Source organism: Ixodes scapularis, unplaced genomic scaffold (assembly GCF_016920785.2).
Source record: "Ixodes scapularis isolate PalLabHiFi unplaced genomic scaffold, ASM1692078v2 ptg001152l_1__unscaffolded, whole genome shotgun sequence".
NCBI lineage: Eukaryota > Metazoa > Arthropoda > Arachnida > Ixodida > Ixodidae > Ixodes > Ixodes scapularis.
In genome coordinates, this window is record NW_024610105.1 from 1,122,924 (window position 1) to 1,140,729 (window position 17,806).

At 46.1% G+C, this 17,806-nt stretch overlaps 1 protein-coding gene across 1 annotated transcript in view; it reads left to right on the forward strand.

Moving 5' to 3' along the window:
- The window catches only part of LOC115320859, a 120,623-nt gene that overhangs the window by 54,922 nt on the left and 47,895 nt on the right, over positions 1–17,806 (forward strand). Inside the window, exons 7-8 of the mRNA XM_040209978.1 lie at positions 9,179–9,250; positions 16,952–17,094. Coding sequence (XP_040065912.1) covers positions 9,179–9,250; positions 16,952–17,094 — 215 coding nt within the window. The remainder of the gene's footprint in view (positions 1–9,178; positions 9,251–16,951; positions 17,095–17,806) is intronic.

Here is a 17,806-nt window from a genome sequence, read left to right on the forward strand (position 1 = left end):
TAATAATTGATAGATGAAAAAAGCACTAGTGCGGTTGAAAAAGGAATTCAAGAGACACTAAAATGAATTCAAAAGTTGAAAAAGCATGGCTAGGACACGACGGTATTGTATATTTTCCACAAAGAAAAAAAATCACGCAATAATTACACTGTTAGACGTAATTTAGGCGGACGTCATGGGCTGCTCTAAGCCCGCCCACAGATCACAGGCTCCTCCCATTACTACTGGATTGGCTTGGCTGCTCGGCCGAACACGCTCGGAAGCATAGTGTCTCCCTCTTCCGATATCCGGTGCATCTAGTCTGGCGTCTGTCATCGCCTGCTAGTCATACGAACAGAAGTGCGGCAGCCTCCGGCAACGTCCGCTATTTCTCCATCGCATATCGTCGTCTGCAATGTCTACAAGACGCATACACAAAAGCTGCGCGTCGGAGTCTTGTTTCCCCTTCGTCCGTCTGCTAGTTCGCCCGCGTCTGAAAACTGCAACGCTCAGAAGAAGTGACCATGAAAGCGGCGCTCTAGGGTTCCATCATGTGCGAGTGACGTTCCAATCAGCACCCGTCGATAAGCGGAACAAAGCCACCGATAGGACTAAGAATTCAACAAATCAATACGCGGTAATTTAAGCTTTTACGTTCTTCTTGTGTTTTATTTCGCATGGCATCCGCGAGCAGGTTAAGTAAGCGTCATGCAGCAGAGCTTTGGAAGGCCAGGTGACAGCAACACATTAGAGCTACTTTCCTTTCGAAGCGAAACACGGGATCATACCTGGACTAACTTGATGGGAGCCGAACGCCCGATCGCCTCCAGCCAAATGGCTCAAAATTTCTGACTTGTGTAGGTATCTTTTCGGTATTGAAACCATGGTTGCAATCATGACGGTTGCACAATTCACAAAGCAGCTGGACCGCTTTCACGGGAACCAACATCTTTATTCAGCATCAACACGCGGAAACGAACAAATCGAGCCAGATGGAGCAACATAGCTCACGTCGGAGGCTAGGCTTAGTCCAGTCCCGCTACGAAAACAAGCACCCGCCCAGCGCTCATGAAGGCGCGTACTCGCGATAGTTGTTTGTGGCAAGCTACGTTTGCTGAGATCTTACTCTTAACACTTCTGTGAACGCAGAACGACTTGCACTTCCAAAAACTGACGAGCTCGACGAGCTGCGCTCATTGCGCATTCCGCAGACGCCGACAGTTATATTTGGTGTCGGTTCACACCAATCCGGGAAAGGCAATCTTGGAATACTTTTGGAAACAACAATGACTCTATCTAGTTCTTTTTTTATCGAAGATAAAATGATATGTTGATTAAAATAACATTACGGCACGAAGATACAATTTTACAACCAATATTTCACAAGTCAATAATCTGTCCAGCCGATGAGAGATGTAAGCACGGGGCTTGAATTAGTGGGCTGCAGCGTTCACCTTCTCCAGCTGAATGGCGTCTAACGGCGTACATATTCATAAAAAATGAAAATAAATAAATAGAATTGATCCTGGTAATTTATATCAATTCGTGTCCCATCTTGCTTTTTAGATTTTTTTTTATTTCAGTGTTTATTTAAACGATTAAGTAAAGCAGCGAAGTACAGCAACCTTATATAAGAATCACTCCTTTAATTACAACGTAGATTTTTTCTAAAAATTACGAAAATAAAGCTCCAGTGGTGGACGAGTAGCGGTCACAGCAGAAAACGCGCCCCGCCAAGGAGGTTAAAATGGGCAGGAGGTGGCATCCCTATGCCCAATGCACGGAGCGATGTGTAACGGAAGTCGGCGGAGCCACGAACTCTTCTCAACCAATGGGGGTAGCTCGTCAACGGGTGCCGCCATTGATTTTTGGGGGAAACAACCTTCGTTGCCATGGCCTTTCCGTGGCAACCCGCTTTGTTTGCCCCAAAAATCAATGGCGGCGTCCACTGAATCGGTGTCCAACAGGCGAGATTTGGTGCCCAACACTTGCCTGACCAGTAGGAAATCGGCGTGTAGCGGACGCTCTCGACACCGTGCCTGAAGCGTCGTCTAGAACGAGTCGTCATAGCACGGCTTTGGAAAGCGATCGCGTGTCACTCGTCGTACGCACGAACGCTGAGAATGGCACTGAGGGTTGAGAAAGCCGTACAAATCCTGCTTCCAGAAGGTGTTGGTTTCACTCCGCCCTGAGGAGAATGCGGGTTCGCATCGAAACATCTTTTAGTGCACCGGTCGAATCGGAAGCCAGTCGCGACAGCGAGCAGACGAAGCAGACCGCAGGCACAGAGCAAACGTAGCCTAAGCCTCTAGGCTTAGGCTACTTCTGCTCCGTGCCTGCGGTCTGCTTCGTCTGCTCGCTGTCGCGACTGACTAAATCCAACCAAGCTCCCAGCGTCTGCTCGCTGCTGACCGAGCAGCGAGCAGACTCTGGGAGCTTGGTTGGGTTTAGTTTGGATGAGAGCGGTTCGATGCGAAGGGAGGTCTGGGATTGGGTTCTTTTTACAGCGTCGCTGATCAGGACGCGGCCAACGTTATTAGATCAGCTCAGTTGCGGAACTGCTCATAGACGCCTCCTGCACGAACAGTACCCCCCCCCCCCTCCCCCCTCACTCACCACGACTCGCCAAGCGTCGCTCGACGCGCCGCCAGACGGCTGCTTTGGTAACTGAATCAGGATACGAACGTTTCAACGGTTTCAACGTTACTAGAAACGTAAAAACCAGCAGAACAAAAAAACTCTTTTTGTAGTAACTTTTATTGGAGTTTAGCACAGAATGAGGGGCGCGTGATTTTTTCTAAAATCTCTAGTTTGCAAGGTTTTGCGGCACAATTTATATTGCTCTCATACAACCATGCCTCAGCGGTGATTTCAGGTAGCGCGTCCCGACCTAGGCTCATCTTAACTTCGGGGCAAATTCGCGGCGCGTCCGCTGGGGAGACGGGGGTGGCATCCCTGTAACTCTTTCCACTGTATCTGTTTCGGCTCCGAAATGGCCGATTGAAGCCAAAATGGTTGTTACGTGCAGTTTCTCGAGTGACCGCTGCAGGGTAAATGGCGGCGTTGTGATCGCCACTTGGCGCTTCAGCTGGGCTCTTTGGAACGCATAGTTATGAAAGGAAAATATAGATAATGCTTCCAACGACGCTAGGCGGATTGAAGTGAGTGAGGGGGGTACCCCCCTCTGTGGGAGTTCCACAACTGAGGTAATGTAATAACGTTGGACCCGGCGTCGCTGGGCATGACGTCATGCCGGATCCTGCCCGATTTAAACGTCCTTGCGTTCCACCTATAGAGTTATTATAATGTACGCTAGAGGTTCAAGTGGCGCTAGTGTGCTGACCCAAATTGAAGAAGACAGCAACCAGTCGAAAATTGACTACCGGTAATGCATTTCTAGGGGAAAAAGTGAGTGCATTTTCGCCCTGTGCTCGATCATAAGAGCAAATATTTCGAATAATTCGTACGTACTAAGTAGCTTGGAACATGTCGTGTCTTGACGGGGCAACAGACACAGTAAACCGGAGGACCATGGCCCGAGGTTCATTCCATGGAGCGTGGAACTAGAACGAACATCTCGTGCTATCAAAACTGACACGACGATAAAGAAGAAGAGCGAAGGAACTAAAGCGCCGCCACTATAGTCCCAGTAGCGCGCGCTTGGCGGTAACTACACAACACTCCTCCCCCTTTAATTACATGGCAGCGCCAACGGCAGTATGATACAAAAGTTAGGAGCGAGCTTGGTATCTGTCAGGCGGACGCCGTTCTCTCGATGGGTAGCGTCCTTCAGAAGTAGATCGGCCTGTAGGAGGTACAGGATCCCGTTGCGGGATGGTGTGAGGCTGCTGTGGCCCATGCTCTTGTACCGTGGTCGGGACACTTGGCTCGCCTGGTGAAAAGACCAGGAACCCCTCAGCGTCGTCGGTGTCCGAAGGTACCGGCGTTGCCGTTGGCCGTGTTTGGCTCAAAAGTTGATCGAGGTGCCGACGCCAGATGAACTTGCCTCGAGGCGTGGCAACCTGGACTTCGTAAGATACTGGACCAGTCTTCTTGAGGACGGTACCACGTAACCACCTCGGCGAACTCCTGTAATTTCGCACTAGGACATTGTCACCAGGGCAGATTTCCTCTCTGCTTGTCCTCCGTTAATTGCTTACTTTGTATAAATTGCTTGTGGATCACTTTCCCCTCTACCGTAGGCTTGATTACATCCAATCAACAAGTTTGCTGGCGTCTCTCCTGTTGTTGAATGTGGAGTATTCCGGTACGTCAGCAAAAAGTGTTGCAATGCTTCTTCCAGGGACTCACCAGCGGATGACTTGCGTAGTTCAGACTTCAGTGTTTGCACAAACCGTTCTGCCAGGCCGTTTGTGCTCGGGTGGTATGGGGCGCTCACGACGTGTCTGACCCGGTTGTTCCTTATGAACACCTTGAATTCCTCGGACACCAGCTGCGGCCCGTTGTCTGAAACGATTGTTTCCGGAATTCCGAACCTGCAGAAAAGTTCACGTAGGCACCTCACAGTGCGCTCGGTGGTAGTGCTCTGCATGGTGAACACCTCTGGCCACTTTGAGTGCGCGTCCACCACGACTAGGAACATGGTTCCGCGGAACGGGCCTGCAAAGTCGAGGTGTAGTCGTCTCCACGGTGCTGTCGGCCATGCCCAGGGGTGAAGAGGCGCTTTTCATGGATCATTACGCTGTTCCTGGCATGCTTCGCAGCTTCGTACCTTTCTTTCAAGGTCTGAGTCAATTGATGGCCACCAAACATAGCTGCGAGCCAGCTCCTTACTTGTTGTTCTTGCACGTGCGTTGGCCAACCCATGCTTGTGTATTCAAGTACTTGACAAAGTAACGGGTCGCGCGACGTAGCGCGTGCAATCTCCTGAGAGGACACCGGCATTGACTCTAGCCGCAGTGCATAGAAGGACTCTTCGCCCTCGCAACTATCGTCTTTCCCACTTTCGAGAGGGAACCTAGAGCAAAAATCGGCCTCTGCATTGTCACTGGATCTCTTGTACACCAACGGGTACTTGTACGCTGACAAGGTAACAGCCCAGCGCTGCAACCGTGCTGCCGCAATAGACGGAATGCCTGTATTTGGGCCCAAATAGTCTGCAGCGGTTTGTGATCCGTGACGAGAGTGAAAACTCGGCCGTAGATGTATAAGTGGAACTTTTTGATCCCAAAAATAATGGCTAGTGCCTCCTTTTCAAGTTGGCTGTACTTCTTTTCAGCTTCGGTCAGTGTGTGTGATGCATACGCCACAGGACGAGTGCTTCCATCTTCAGTCACATGAGACAGAACAGCGCCTATGCCATACTGGGATGCGTCGCACGCAAATTGCAATGGCTTACTTGGGTCGTAGTGTGCCAGAATCGATGGTGTTGCTAGCGCTGTCTTGATTTCCTCGAACGCTGCTTGACACGCTTTGTCCCAGCACCAGCGCTGGTCTTGACGCAGCAGCCTGTAGAGCGGGCTGGCCAGGGTGGATAATCGTGGAAAAACCTCCCGTAGTAATTTACCATACCCAGGAATGACTGGAGCTGCTGCTTGCTTGAGGGTGCAGCAACCTTCAGCAGAGCCTCGATCTTCTCTGGCGTCGTGCTGACACCTGCAGCACTGATCACGTGGCCCAGCTCCTTCTGGAAAAACGCCCATTTTTCCTTCTTCACACGAACTCCACGCTCTGACAACCGCTTTAGGACTGCTTCCAAATTGGCCAAATGCTCTGCCGGCGTCCTACCGGTGATGAGGACGTCATCCAAGTAGCAACTGACGCCTTTCAGATCTTTCAGCATTGTGTCCATGATTCTCTGAAAAATGGCTGGTGCCGAGGAGACTCCGAACGGTAACCTGTTTACGGCAAACAGTCCTTTGTGTGTATTTAAAGTTAGGTACTTGCTCGACGTTTTAGCCATCACCACCTGGTGATAAGCCCGGTTTAAATCAATCTTCGAAAATTCCTGGCCTCCTGAAAGCACTGCGAACAAGCCGTCGACTCTCGGGAGCGGATACTGGTCAGTGTCAAGGCAAGGATTCACGGTGGTCTTGTAGTCGCCGCACAACCTTATTCCACCGTCCTTCTTCACTACTGGCACAACCGGCGTCGCAGAATCACTCGTTGTGACTGGTGTTATGACGCCCATGTCTTGCATCTTCTTTAGTTCAGCCTCGACAGCAGGCACGTTTCTTGCCTTGAGGAATTTCGGTACGTGACCTTCTTTTAGAGTCAGCTCTGCCCTTTCTTCAGCAATAGTTCCCAAGTCTTTATTGAACAGATTTTGGTACTTGTCCAGAAGCGCACTAAGCTTCGTGCGTTGTTCGTAAAGCGCCAAAACATCTGACCTGGCAATGCTGTTGATCCCGAAGATCCGGCTCCAATCCAATCGGATCGCTTGCAGCCACAGCCGGCCGAGCAGAGGTGGTCCCTTTTCTCTTGTGATGTAGAGGGGAAGCTCGGTCCTCTGCTGTCCGTACTGCACGTCGACGTGAGCAACCCCGACGGGCTGAACGATGTCTCCCTTGAACGTGCGCAGCTTGAGCGTCGTCGGCATGATCTTTGTTGAAGGAGATATCTGACGAAACTGTTGCAGTGACATGACAGAAACAGTTACTCCTGTGTCCAGTTCCATTTCCAAGGAAACTTCCTGCACGTTTATTGTGAGTTTTATTGGTTCCATACCAGACGTGGTCATTTCCATCATGCCAACTGGGTCTTGAACAGGAACCAGTTTCTTCATCGCCTTACGTGGCGTCCACTTCGATTTTTTTTTCTTTGTCAGCATGACACACTCTTTGGACATGCCCCTTCTTTTTACACTTGAAACAGATATCCGCAATGTGCGGGCATACCCGGCTTCCATGTTTCGCTGAGCCGCAGCGATAGCAGTCTCGCTGCGTCACGTTCGCCTCCGCGACGGCCTTCACCTTGTGTACGTCCGAAACTCTAGGTTCTGACGCATGTGTTTCAGTGACGTTCTTTTTTGCTGCTTCCATGGCTAGCGCTTTTTCGACGGCTCTCTGGAATGTTAGCTTGTTGTCCTCTGTGAACAACACAAGCTGAATGTCCTCTCTGCGCAAACCGCAGACGAAACGGTCCCTCAAGGACTGGTCAAGTGCGGCTTCGAAGTCGCAGGTTTGCGCCAATTTGCGTAATTCTGCAACAAAGGCTGCTACAGATTCGTTCTCGAGCTGCGTTCTTCTGTGAAACTTTGCGCGCTCGCTGATTACCGATGGCTTCGGTGCCAGGTGATCCCCCAAAAGCTTCTTTAGCTCATCAAACTTTTTTCTTGCTGGCAATTCCGGTGCGGTCAATGACTTCAGAAGACTGTACGTTTTCGGGCCTATGAGACTCAAAAATGCGTGTACCTTGTCGTCCTCGTCGATTCGGTTGACCAGAAGAAACGACGTGAGTCGTTCCTCATACGACGGCCACTCGCTCGTCGATTCGTCGAAGGGCTCGATGTGTCCCAGTCGGCCGAAGACTTGCGGCACTTGACCCGTCGCTGCCGGATCCCCCGTTTCCATGTCGGCTTCCGCGTAGCAGTTCAGCGAAGCCTCCTCGTCGCCAAGTTGTCGTGTCTTGACGGGGCAACAGACACAGTAGAGCGGAGGACCATGGCCCGAGGTTTATTCCATGGAGCGTGGAACTAGAACGAACATCTCGTGCTATCAAAACTGACACGACGATAAAGAAGAAGAGCGAAGGAACTAAAGCGCCGCCACTATAGTCCCAGTAGCGCGCGCTTGGCGGTAACTACACAACAGAACATTTCTCACTCAGGCCAACGAAATAAATGGGCAGTTACGGCGTTTTTCTTTGAAATTCATCGCATTAAAAACGGTGCTAAAACGGCTCTGTATGCATATATATGTGCACTGTCGGACACAGCGCGAACACGACGTCGGCGCTTTTCAGCATGAGGGATATACGTGCCAAACGAACGAAGACTATCTGGAAATTAAGGGAGACGGCAAGAACCAGTAACACTGGATCAGTATAACCACCCGTGCATGTACGATCAAAATAAATTGAGGGCCACGTAATCTATTTCGACTTTAAATAAGTAAGTACCGCTTTATTCTTTCTGCTCTGAGCGATGATATTCGTTCCACGTTCGAAATATTGCCCGCACGCTCAAAATCTACGAGAACAAGTGCCCGATAAAACTTGCCCGGCAGAGAAAACAATACGAAACGACACCTTTCATAGCCCACATACTTTATTCTCTACGTTTTGAATGTTTTCATCCACTCATGCACGACGGGGTCATTTTCATATAATGACAGGACTGGCATATTATCAATATATAAGCGTCACCGGAATGCTGGCGAGCCTTGAACGCACTCTATATTCCTCAAGATTGTAATGTTGCTTTGAATCGTCGCTTGTTTTTACACACCTGCTGCAGAGCACACGTTTGGGACTGAAATTCAGCAAAGTTAAACATCGTTAACTGATTAAGAAAAATGCGCTAACTAAAGCAATTACACTTTTACTGTGTTAATCAAGGTACATACTATTCGGTACGGCCCAAATAACAAAAGTGTTCCGTGTTATTTTCCGTCGAAGAAAGAAAATGCACGCGCGTTTTCCCATAGCAATGCACGGGGGCACCGCAAAAGTGAACTGGTTACTGTCTGCTTCAATTTGCGTCACGGAAGTCGCATAGACACTAGCGCCAGTTGAACCTCAAGCGAACTTTATAATATCTCTATGGTTCCACCCACAAGAAACTGAAGGTCAACTATGGCAGCAGGGCTACCTGATACCAAGATGGCGGCATCCATGCAAAGATTCTGTAGAGAGTCTATAATGTTTCAGTTATTTTACTGTCGTCATTTTTTTTCAGAAATAATACTTAGTTAAACAAAATGTTTTTAAACATGTCGAAATGGCCATATTTTTGCGATATTTAAGCTTTTGCTTTGTGCTAAGTATTTGTATTGACAAAATATTCAAGTTAAAAAATATAATCTTCAAGCTATTTTGCTTCCGCTCCGGAACAGGGCTGGAGTAATCAGGGCGGTTGGTGAACGCATTGGGTGTTCAAAAACCGCGCTATTAGAAAAGGGGTTAAACGAAAGATCGGTTCTCAGAAGATAAAAATTTGTGCAATCTACCTGAACATATAAAAAGCAACAAAAACCCAATTGGTTGTAAAACAATACATTTCTGCCACATTTCTCTCCAGGCAAACATACGATACTCCACCATGACCAACCCAACAGTCAGACTTAGACTTTGTTCTGTCGAAATCATGTCGGTAAGTAACACTAACTTTTTTGTCGCAGTCGTTAGGATGCAAAAAAACTGGCGTACTATAACCAGAACGTTGGCACAAAAAATAATATAATTATATCACATGTGTTTCTTGCAGACGTAGCAGTAAATATTGGCATAAACATTTAATGTAGCTTAGTAGGCATTTCACACGCGTTCACTTGTTCCAGAATAAGAATTGTTCGACCGAAGGGACATACCAAGCAATATTGAAAGGACTGAATGAGTCACTTTTTTGTGTTTGTTTGTTGCGGCTATTCATTTTAAAACATTGGGAAATAAAATCAGGAGAGTCTTTAATAATATTAAATGTTTTACGTGTCACCGTGCGACATTATTCTTTATTTTGCCTCAAGTGCCAGATCGCAAAATTTTTTTTTAAGATTAAAGACATGTACAGACTATAGTATATCCACTTTTATAAGTATTACTGAACATTAATTTGAGTAACGAAAATATCAATAGGGCGTAAAATTAAATAGTTAATTTGCACTGAAGGCTCTATAACGAAATTCTGAAAACCATTTCCTTGGGCGAGATCTAGTATAGTCCTCAAGTTATTTATGTATTTACCCTCATGGTACAACATATACCATAGATAGGGGTGAATGCATAACAAGATGGCAATTAAATCAATTAAGGGCGATCTTAGTAAAATTTGCTTAATGAAAACAGCATCGCTAAGTGCAGCAATTGAGTTGGGCATGTGGTTCCAGTAATGTGATCTTCAAGGTATAAAAGGGATGTTGAATGTGTGAGTGTTAACGCTTGGTATGCCAACCTTGTAATTGTGATTGATACGACCACGTTGATAAGATAGCTCAAGGATGAATTTCTGAAGGAGACATGAGTTATGGTGATATAGCTTGTGGAATGAACATCGATGAATATTTTTTTTTATGGCGGGAAGACAAATCAGGTAATGATAAAGTTGATTTTATATTAGTTACACCCGTCGTACGGAGATCATTACTTAATATGTAACGAGCGGTTTGTTCTTGAATGGCTTCCAATGTAGTTATTACATTTTGATGGCTGAGATCCCATACTTATGACGATTTTTACATTTTTGAATGAAATACGCATATGTGCAGAATTTGTTTCAGTGATTAAAGAGCTTGAAATAAATTTAATTTCAGGTGGTCAAGTATACGGTTTGCATTGCATGTAAACCATATACCCTACATACGTGTTCCAGGAAAGAATAGAGGTTATATATTTGTAAGCTGAAATAAACAGCAGCATTCTTATGCTAATTGGATATATAGGACATGCACTGTTAGAGCGGGCGCTCTCATTCACTTACAGTTATTAGCAGTTCTTTTCCATCAGCCAAGCATCATAGCAACGGGCTACGGAATCCAGGTTCGTTTGAAGCTGCAAATTATCAGATATTACGATAGACAACGCAATCATTAAGAAACAAACAAATTGGAGATAAATGTTAGCAGCTAAGTGATTAACATAAACTGAGTACATTCGCGATGGCCAGTGTTCAAAGGCTGGTTCAAACACTTGGGACGGCTTACGATTGCGTGCCTTAAGACTTCTTAAAATTTTTTACGACGAGAGAAACCCTGACGCCACAAATCGGGTAGCCATGAAAAAGGTGGTAGTATAGTATATTGTCACGAATGACGAGGTGAAACACAGAATAACTGGGGAAACTGAAACGTTGAATGGGGTGAACTTGTACCCAAACATAAAAAAAAAGAAACAGAAGAGAGCAAAGCGTCGCGGGCGTCGACGCACCACAAGAGTTGAACACTGGAGCGAGACTGACTGCGGATCGCCACGTGGAGCCCCTTTTGTACACCACGCATTGGCTTCTAAAACAATCAACCTAGAAGGTTTGGCGACTAAATCATTTGTACCTTGAACAAACAACATAGTTCTGGAACGTTCCAGAAGACTAAATTGTAAGCATAAATAAAAGACGCGTCGCTCCCATTGGTCGAACCCTGGCTCTTCGCGTGGGAAGCAAGCACAATAACCGTTAGGCCACGGCCATTTTTTTTTTTTGTTATTACTGTTGTGTAGATGACCATATATACAGGAGATTGACAATTAAAAAAATACACAAAAAACACACAAAAAAAGAACAATGACTAATGAAAAGTCCTCACCGCGCTGGGCGAGGCGCGACCACCTAATATCTTTTCATGGTCATTAGGATTCTACGAGTGAAATCCAGTCTGGCACGCACACTTGTGCTTTATGCGTTTCAACCAAAGAAACAATACTTTCGCGGGAAAAGTGCCCCGCCTCGCGCGCGTCAATTTCCGCATGGCACGTAGCCATCCGACACCTCCAAATGCTGTACAGGCCCAATAACATTAGCATATCAAAGGGCACCCTGTCCTCATTTTCTATGGAAAGATATCTGATGCCGTGTACGTCTAACGGAAGGTCTTTCTTCAGAGTGTGTTGGCCGAGTCAACCCTCACCGCCGAAGCAGAGTCCCGACGTCTAGACCGGGGAGATCACGCTGCGCTGCTCGTTGAAAAGGTGAAGCCATCGACTTCCGCACCTGTCAAGTGTTTTCGATGCGGCAACACCAACCACTCGGAGAGTTACTGCCGCTTCCGAACTGAGTCGTGCAATGCGTGCAGCAAACGAGGCCACATTGCAAAAGTATAGACACTTTACACACGCGCCAAATTACAGCCACCATTGCTGACCTTCTCTTGTCTTACCGAGATGCCGAGCAACTGAAACGGTAGTTGACGATCCTCTACAAAGGCCGATTCTTTAGAAAAGGACACAGTAACACTTAAAATGGCAATAACCTCGCTTGCTATGGTAATCATAAAATGAAAGAAACGGAATAAGAGGAAACAAAAACTGAAGGTCAGTTATGGCGGCGTCCATGCACAGCTGCTGCAAAGCGCCTATATGTCGATCAGCGGAGCGCCATAAGACATCTGCCCAGAAAAAGGAAAAGGTGAAAACAATCACCAACGTATTCGTCACTCCAGAATCAGATGGAGAATTTGTCACTTGCATTATTCAAGGAACACCCGTAAGGTTGCAGGTCGACACAGGATCTAAGCTGACACTCCTCGACACGGATACGTGGCGGAAGATAGGGAAACCTGGCTTGCAGAAATGCGAATACAACCTTTTCTGCTTCATCCAGAAGAAAATCGTAATTCAAGGCCGGTGCTTGCTTCAGGTCACGACTAGAAAACGCTCCAAAGAGCTAGAAGCATTGGTGACTAACAAGCGACACACCAACCTGCTAGGAAGAACGTGGATCCACCGGCTGAAGATCGACCTAAACAAATTGTTTATTCGATCTGTGGAACTGGAAGTCGAAGTCTCGCTTCAGACAATGTTGGCAAGATTTCCGACTTGCAACTTCAGTTCAAGCCTGACGCGAAACCAAAGTTCTTCAAGCCCCGCCCAATTCGGTTTGCTACGCGAGAAGCAGTGGAGAAAGGCTGGGCCAAGCAAGTCTAGAACAACGTTCTTACACTCGTAGACTTCTCGCAGTGGGCCACTCCAATTGTGGTCGTCCCAAAGTCGGATGGATCGCTTCGAGTCTGTGGTGACTTCACTGTCACCGTGAATCCTCAGCTCGACATAACTCAGTACCCACTGCCACGTCCAGAAGAACTTTTCACTACACTAAATGGAGGCAACAAATTCACGAAGCTGGAGTTGTCAGAACCATATCTCCAGCTGGAACTCGATGGAGAGGCAAGAACGGCTCTCGTTATCAACAGACACAACGGTTTATTCCAATTCAACCGGATGCCTTTCGAAGTCGCCTCCGCCCCAGCACTGTTCCAGTGCACGATGGACCAGGTAACGGCAAGGCTCGAAGGCGTTGCCTGTTACCTCGATGATATCATCGTCACTGTTAGAGATACTCCTGAACACCTTCAGAATCTTCAACAAGTGCTCCAGCGGCTACCGGAATACGGCTCTACGTTCAAGAGGTAAAAATGCGCCTTCCTTCAAGAAAAGGTCGAGTACCTAGGGCAAGTCCTTCCCGCCGACGGCTTCACGCCTTCCATGAAAAAGGTTTCGGCTATCCTGAATATGCCAGAGCTCAAGAACATCAGCCAGCTAAGATCTCTCCTCGGCATGGTGCAGAATTACGGCAAGTTCCTTCCGAAGCTTGCTGACAAATGTGCGCCGCTGAAAAATCTACTGAGAAAAGACACCGCCAGGCAATGGAGCTTCGAGTGCGTAGATGCGTTTGAAAACATCAAACAACTGACGGCTACGGAGGCCCTAGTCCATTTCAACCCTGATCTGCCAATTTAGGTAGCGGCGGATGCATCGTTGAAAGGCGTGGGCGCGGCGATATACCACAAGATCAATGGCAAAGAAGACCCCATAGTGCACGCTTCTAAGATACTGAATTCATGAAAGTGTGCTTATGCACAAATAGAGAAGGAAGCACTTGCCATCATCTTTGGAGTCCGTAAATTTCACCAGTACCTTCGGGAACGCACGTTTGTGCTCTATGCTGACCACAAACCTCTGACTACCATTGTTGGCCCCGTGAATGGAATACCCGTGACATCGGCGAACAGACTTCAGCGTTGGGCCCTTATACTAATGAAGTACAGCTACACATATGAGTACGTGCCAACAGCAAAGTTCGGAAACGCTGATGGACTTTCGCGGTCCGCACAAGGTCCCAACGAGGACTTCCACAAGGAAGGGCAAGCGGAGTTTTCAGCATCTCCTGTGATACAGAACATGTCTTTGCGCTTCACACCCAGAGTTTGTCTAAGTTACCAGTGAAGGCAAAGGACATCGCCACGGAAGCTGCGTCAGATTCTGTCCTCTCGCATGTAGAACGGTACATCAGTCAGGGCTCGCCAGAAAAAATGACGGACTCCGACCTCACACAATTCCATAGACAGAGGTCGGAATTAACCAACCTCAACGGTTGCATCCTATGGATTTCGCGAACCGTAGTCCCACGCAAATCCCAGCACCAAGTAATGAAACTTCTTCATGAACGACACGTGTGAGAAACAAAAATGAAGATGTTGGCACGGTCGTACGTGTGGTGGCCACACGTCGACAGAGACATTGAGCGCACGACGCAGCATTGCGAGCCTTGCAGCAATGTTTGCGACAATAAATCACACGTTCCTCTTCACCGCTGGGAAGCTCCGGAACTACCGTGGCAGAGACTTCATGCTGACTTTTCACAGATAGATCAGTAGAGCTATCTCATTGTCATGATGCGTTCAGCAGATGGCCTGAGGTTGTGCCGGTGAAATCCATAACAGCGGTAGATACCATCGACGCTTTGCAGGCGATTTTCTTTCGTCGAAAGCTGCCACAACAACTTGTCATTGATAATGGGCGACAGTTCATCAGCTCGGAATTTAAAAGAATTCGTGGACAGCGGCGGAATTACTCATCTCTTTACCCCACCGTATCACCCCAAGTCCAACAGACAAGCAAAGAATTTTGTAAAGACTTTGAAGAGTGCTCTTCGACGTTCCTCTGGAAGAGAGAGGAAGGCAGTCACCCGAGACTTCTTGCCCAAGTACCAGAGCCCCTCCCCCCACACCCCAATGGGAGAACCCCCGTGTCAACTGCTCACGAGCAGGCCGTTACGGACGGTTCTCGACTTATTGAAGCCTTCCAAGGTACGGACTCATGCCAAAACGGCAAAGAAAGACGATGGAACCGCTACCTTCACAATCAAGCAGAAAGTGCGGGTAAAACAACCTTTCCACAAACAACAATGGATAAAAGGCGTTGTCACAAAGAGAATTGGCAACGTCATCAACGAAGTTTCAGATGAAGATCACAAAACCCGTCGGGTCAATGCAGATCAACTGAAACCAAGGTTGACATATGACAATCCCGACACTTCAATCTTCCCAACAGATGTGCCAGGGCCTTCTCAGTTTTACACCCAGCAGGAGGCCACCGACACAAAAGTTACCTGGGGGTCTCCATTGCAACTAGACTCCATTAGGAGATACCCGACCCGCAGCCGCCTCAAGCCGGACCGTTACAAGCCTTCCTAAGAGGGAAGGAAATGTGGTGACCGCAAGAGACCATCGTCTTGTTTGTCAGCAGAGCACGAGCTGGGACACGGGAGCTCGTGCATTCCGTTCTTCGGCGAGTTGGAATCTTGGCAGCTGGTCATGTCCCTCGGACCTGCTCTATTAGAATAAACCCTCAGTACACCCCTCAAACGGGCCTATTACACCTATTCTTGGAAGGGTTTAGCCCAAAGGACTCTGCTATCTGAGAAGGAGATACACAAAAAAGACAAACAGAGGGTGCTGATTTACAATTCTGGTATACTAGTCCGCAACTTCTCTGTAATAAATAACTATAATAGTACCACAGAGCAAAACAGCCATGAAATCATCACGCCATGAATCACGGACTCGTCGAAGCCTTCATCTGAAGGGTATCAACCCACATCTTCAACTTTGAGTGTTTTGTAAATCATACAAAATAACTTACAAAACCATATTAAATAAGTTATTCAAGAGGTTCAGAGCATTTGTTCGAGCTTAACAAAAAAAAAAACAAAAAAAACACGGAACATAAAATACACAAAAAAGCAACAACATTAGGCATCCATAAACACAGAATCGAAGAGCACAGAAAATGCAATAGCTATAGAAAGTGACCTTATATATTATATCGCAACTGTTTTCTTAATGTTGATTCAGCGACACAACTAACCCACTGGCGGCCTGTTGAGAAGCACGAATTGCATTTGACGTAATATATGGGATATGGCCATACTTTTTCCAATAAAGTGACGTCAGGAATTTCTCTAGGTTGGACATTGAACGGGGTTACCCTTCAACGCTAGTTCGCTTAAATGCCAACTCTTATCAAGTGCTCATCTCGGTTAGTTCGAAACAATATGACACTACACGAAGAACAGACGGCTCAAGGGCCATGCCGCGTTGGATTTTTTTTTTTCAAATCCAAGGCGACTTTCGTATTTAGAAGCTACATAATATAAACCAGTAGACTTTTGGGCATATATCTGGAGTTGAGCAAAATTAGCCTTTAGCCAGGATATATGTATTGACTTAACCTTTTTATTCAATAAACACGTGTGTCTTGGTTTCGTTTTTTTTTTCTCCTCTTCTTTTTCTTATATTTCATCTGTTAGTTTCGTAATGGGAAATAAGAAAGTCTATCAGTTTCAATTAAATATATATTATAAGGCAATTGGAGGTGCTCCAACAAAACATTTGTGTGCAAATTGAGAAGTGAATTTCTTTATTTTTAAGATAGAACTTATCTTTGGTAGCAATGAAACAACACTGTTATCGTTTCTAGTCTTAGTTATGCCACTCTTATGTGAAACATTATAAATGCGTACCCCCAAGTTGAGGACGCAGAAACTCGCATTTTGATGTAATATTTTAATGCGTGTATCAAATTATGTTAAATCATGCCTCACACCTTGCGTACTATCACAGAGGTACAATAATCAAATATATATATCTCGAAATATCTTGTTAGCCGATTATTTTAGAAATTTTACTTTCATGCACTGACGTTAAAATACACATCGAAATGCGCAACCCCAAGAGTGATACTGAAGAAAAAATGGCGAAGTAGCACATAAACGTGCCTTTGTATCTATATGAATTTTAGCACAGCGTAACCATGCGTTATCTAATCTATGAACGTACGTCATTTTCTTTCTTTTTTATCAATCTAGAAGAAACTAAAAAATAAGTTGTATCACTTCTTGCTGTCCATAAAAACAAAATATCTCGATGCAAATGCTACAATTTATGAACTTGTAGAGGAAGTAAAAAACGACAAATACAAAAACTTCGATATTGTCATCTTGTTAACAGAGTAAGTGCCTACTATATTACTTTCATAATTTGTATAGCAATAATTTTTGGTCTCAAGTGGGAATCTCTCGAAATAGTTTAAAGTTTATCAACTTTCCTTATCGAATAAGAATCCCTAAGTATATGCTTCCTCTCGAAACATTAAAGCCAACAGCCAGTCCCGAGCGTGGTTCCAAGCTATTGATAACCCTTCTGATTAAACAAAATTATATATGTCAAAATAATTTGCAGGAAATAATTGTATTCTTGAAACTTGACATGATCCAAATACAAATCTATCGGGATAATGTATTCATTATCAATAATTTTTAAAAGTCGTCTTAGGAACGAGGGAATAACAATATGGAATAGTCATTCATGTGGGAAAACGTTAAAAATACAAGGTGCACATGCACAAGGTCACGTGCCCCCCCCCCCCCCCCCCGAGAACACATGACCGTGACCCTCAGTACCCTTACCTCCTCCTTAAGAGCTGCGCTCTAATTCGGCGTTACAGGGAGTTGTAAACGGCTTTCACTTTTTTTTTTAATGCTGTGAAGATCCATTGAGCTGTAATTAAACTTTAAGTTCTGAGTAAGCTATAGTGATACAAATATGTTGCATATGTGTAAAGCAAAAGCATTTTTTACAACAAAACGACAGCTGTCCTGGCAATTGTTCAGTAGACGGCTATGACAAGAAGCCGGCGAAGAGAGCTGTACGTTTTGTAAATC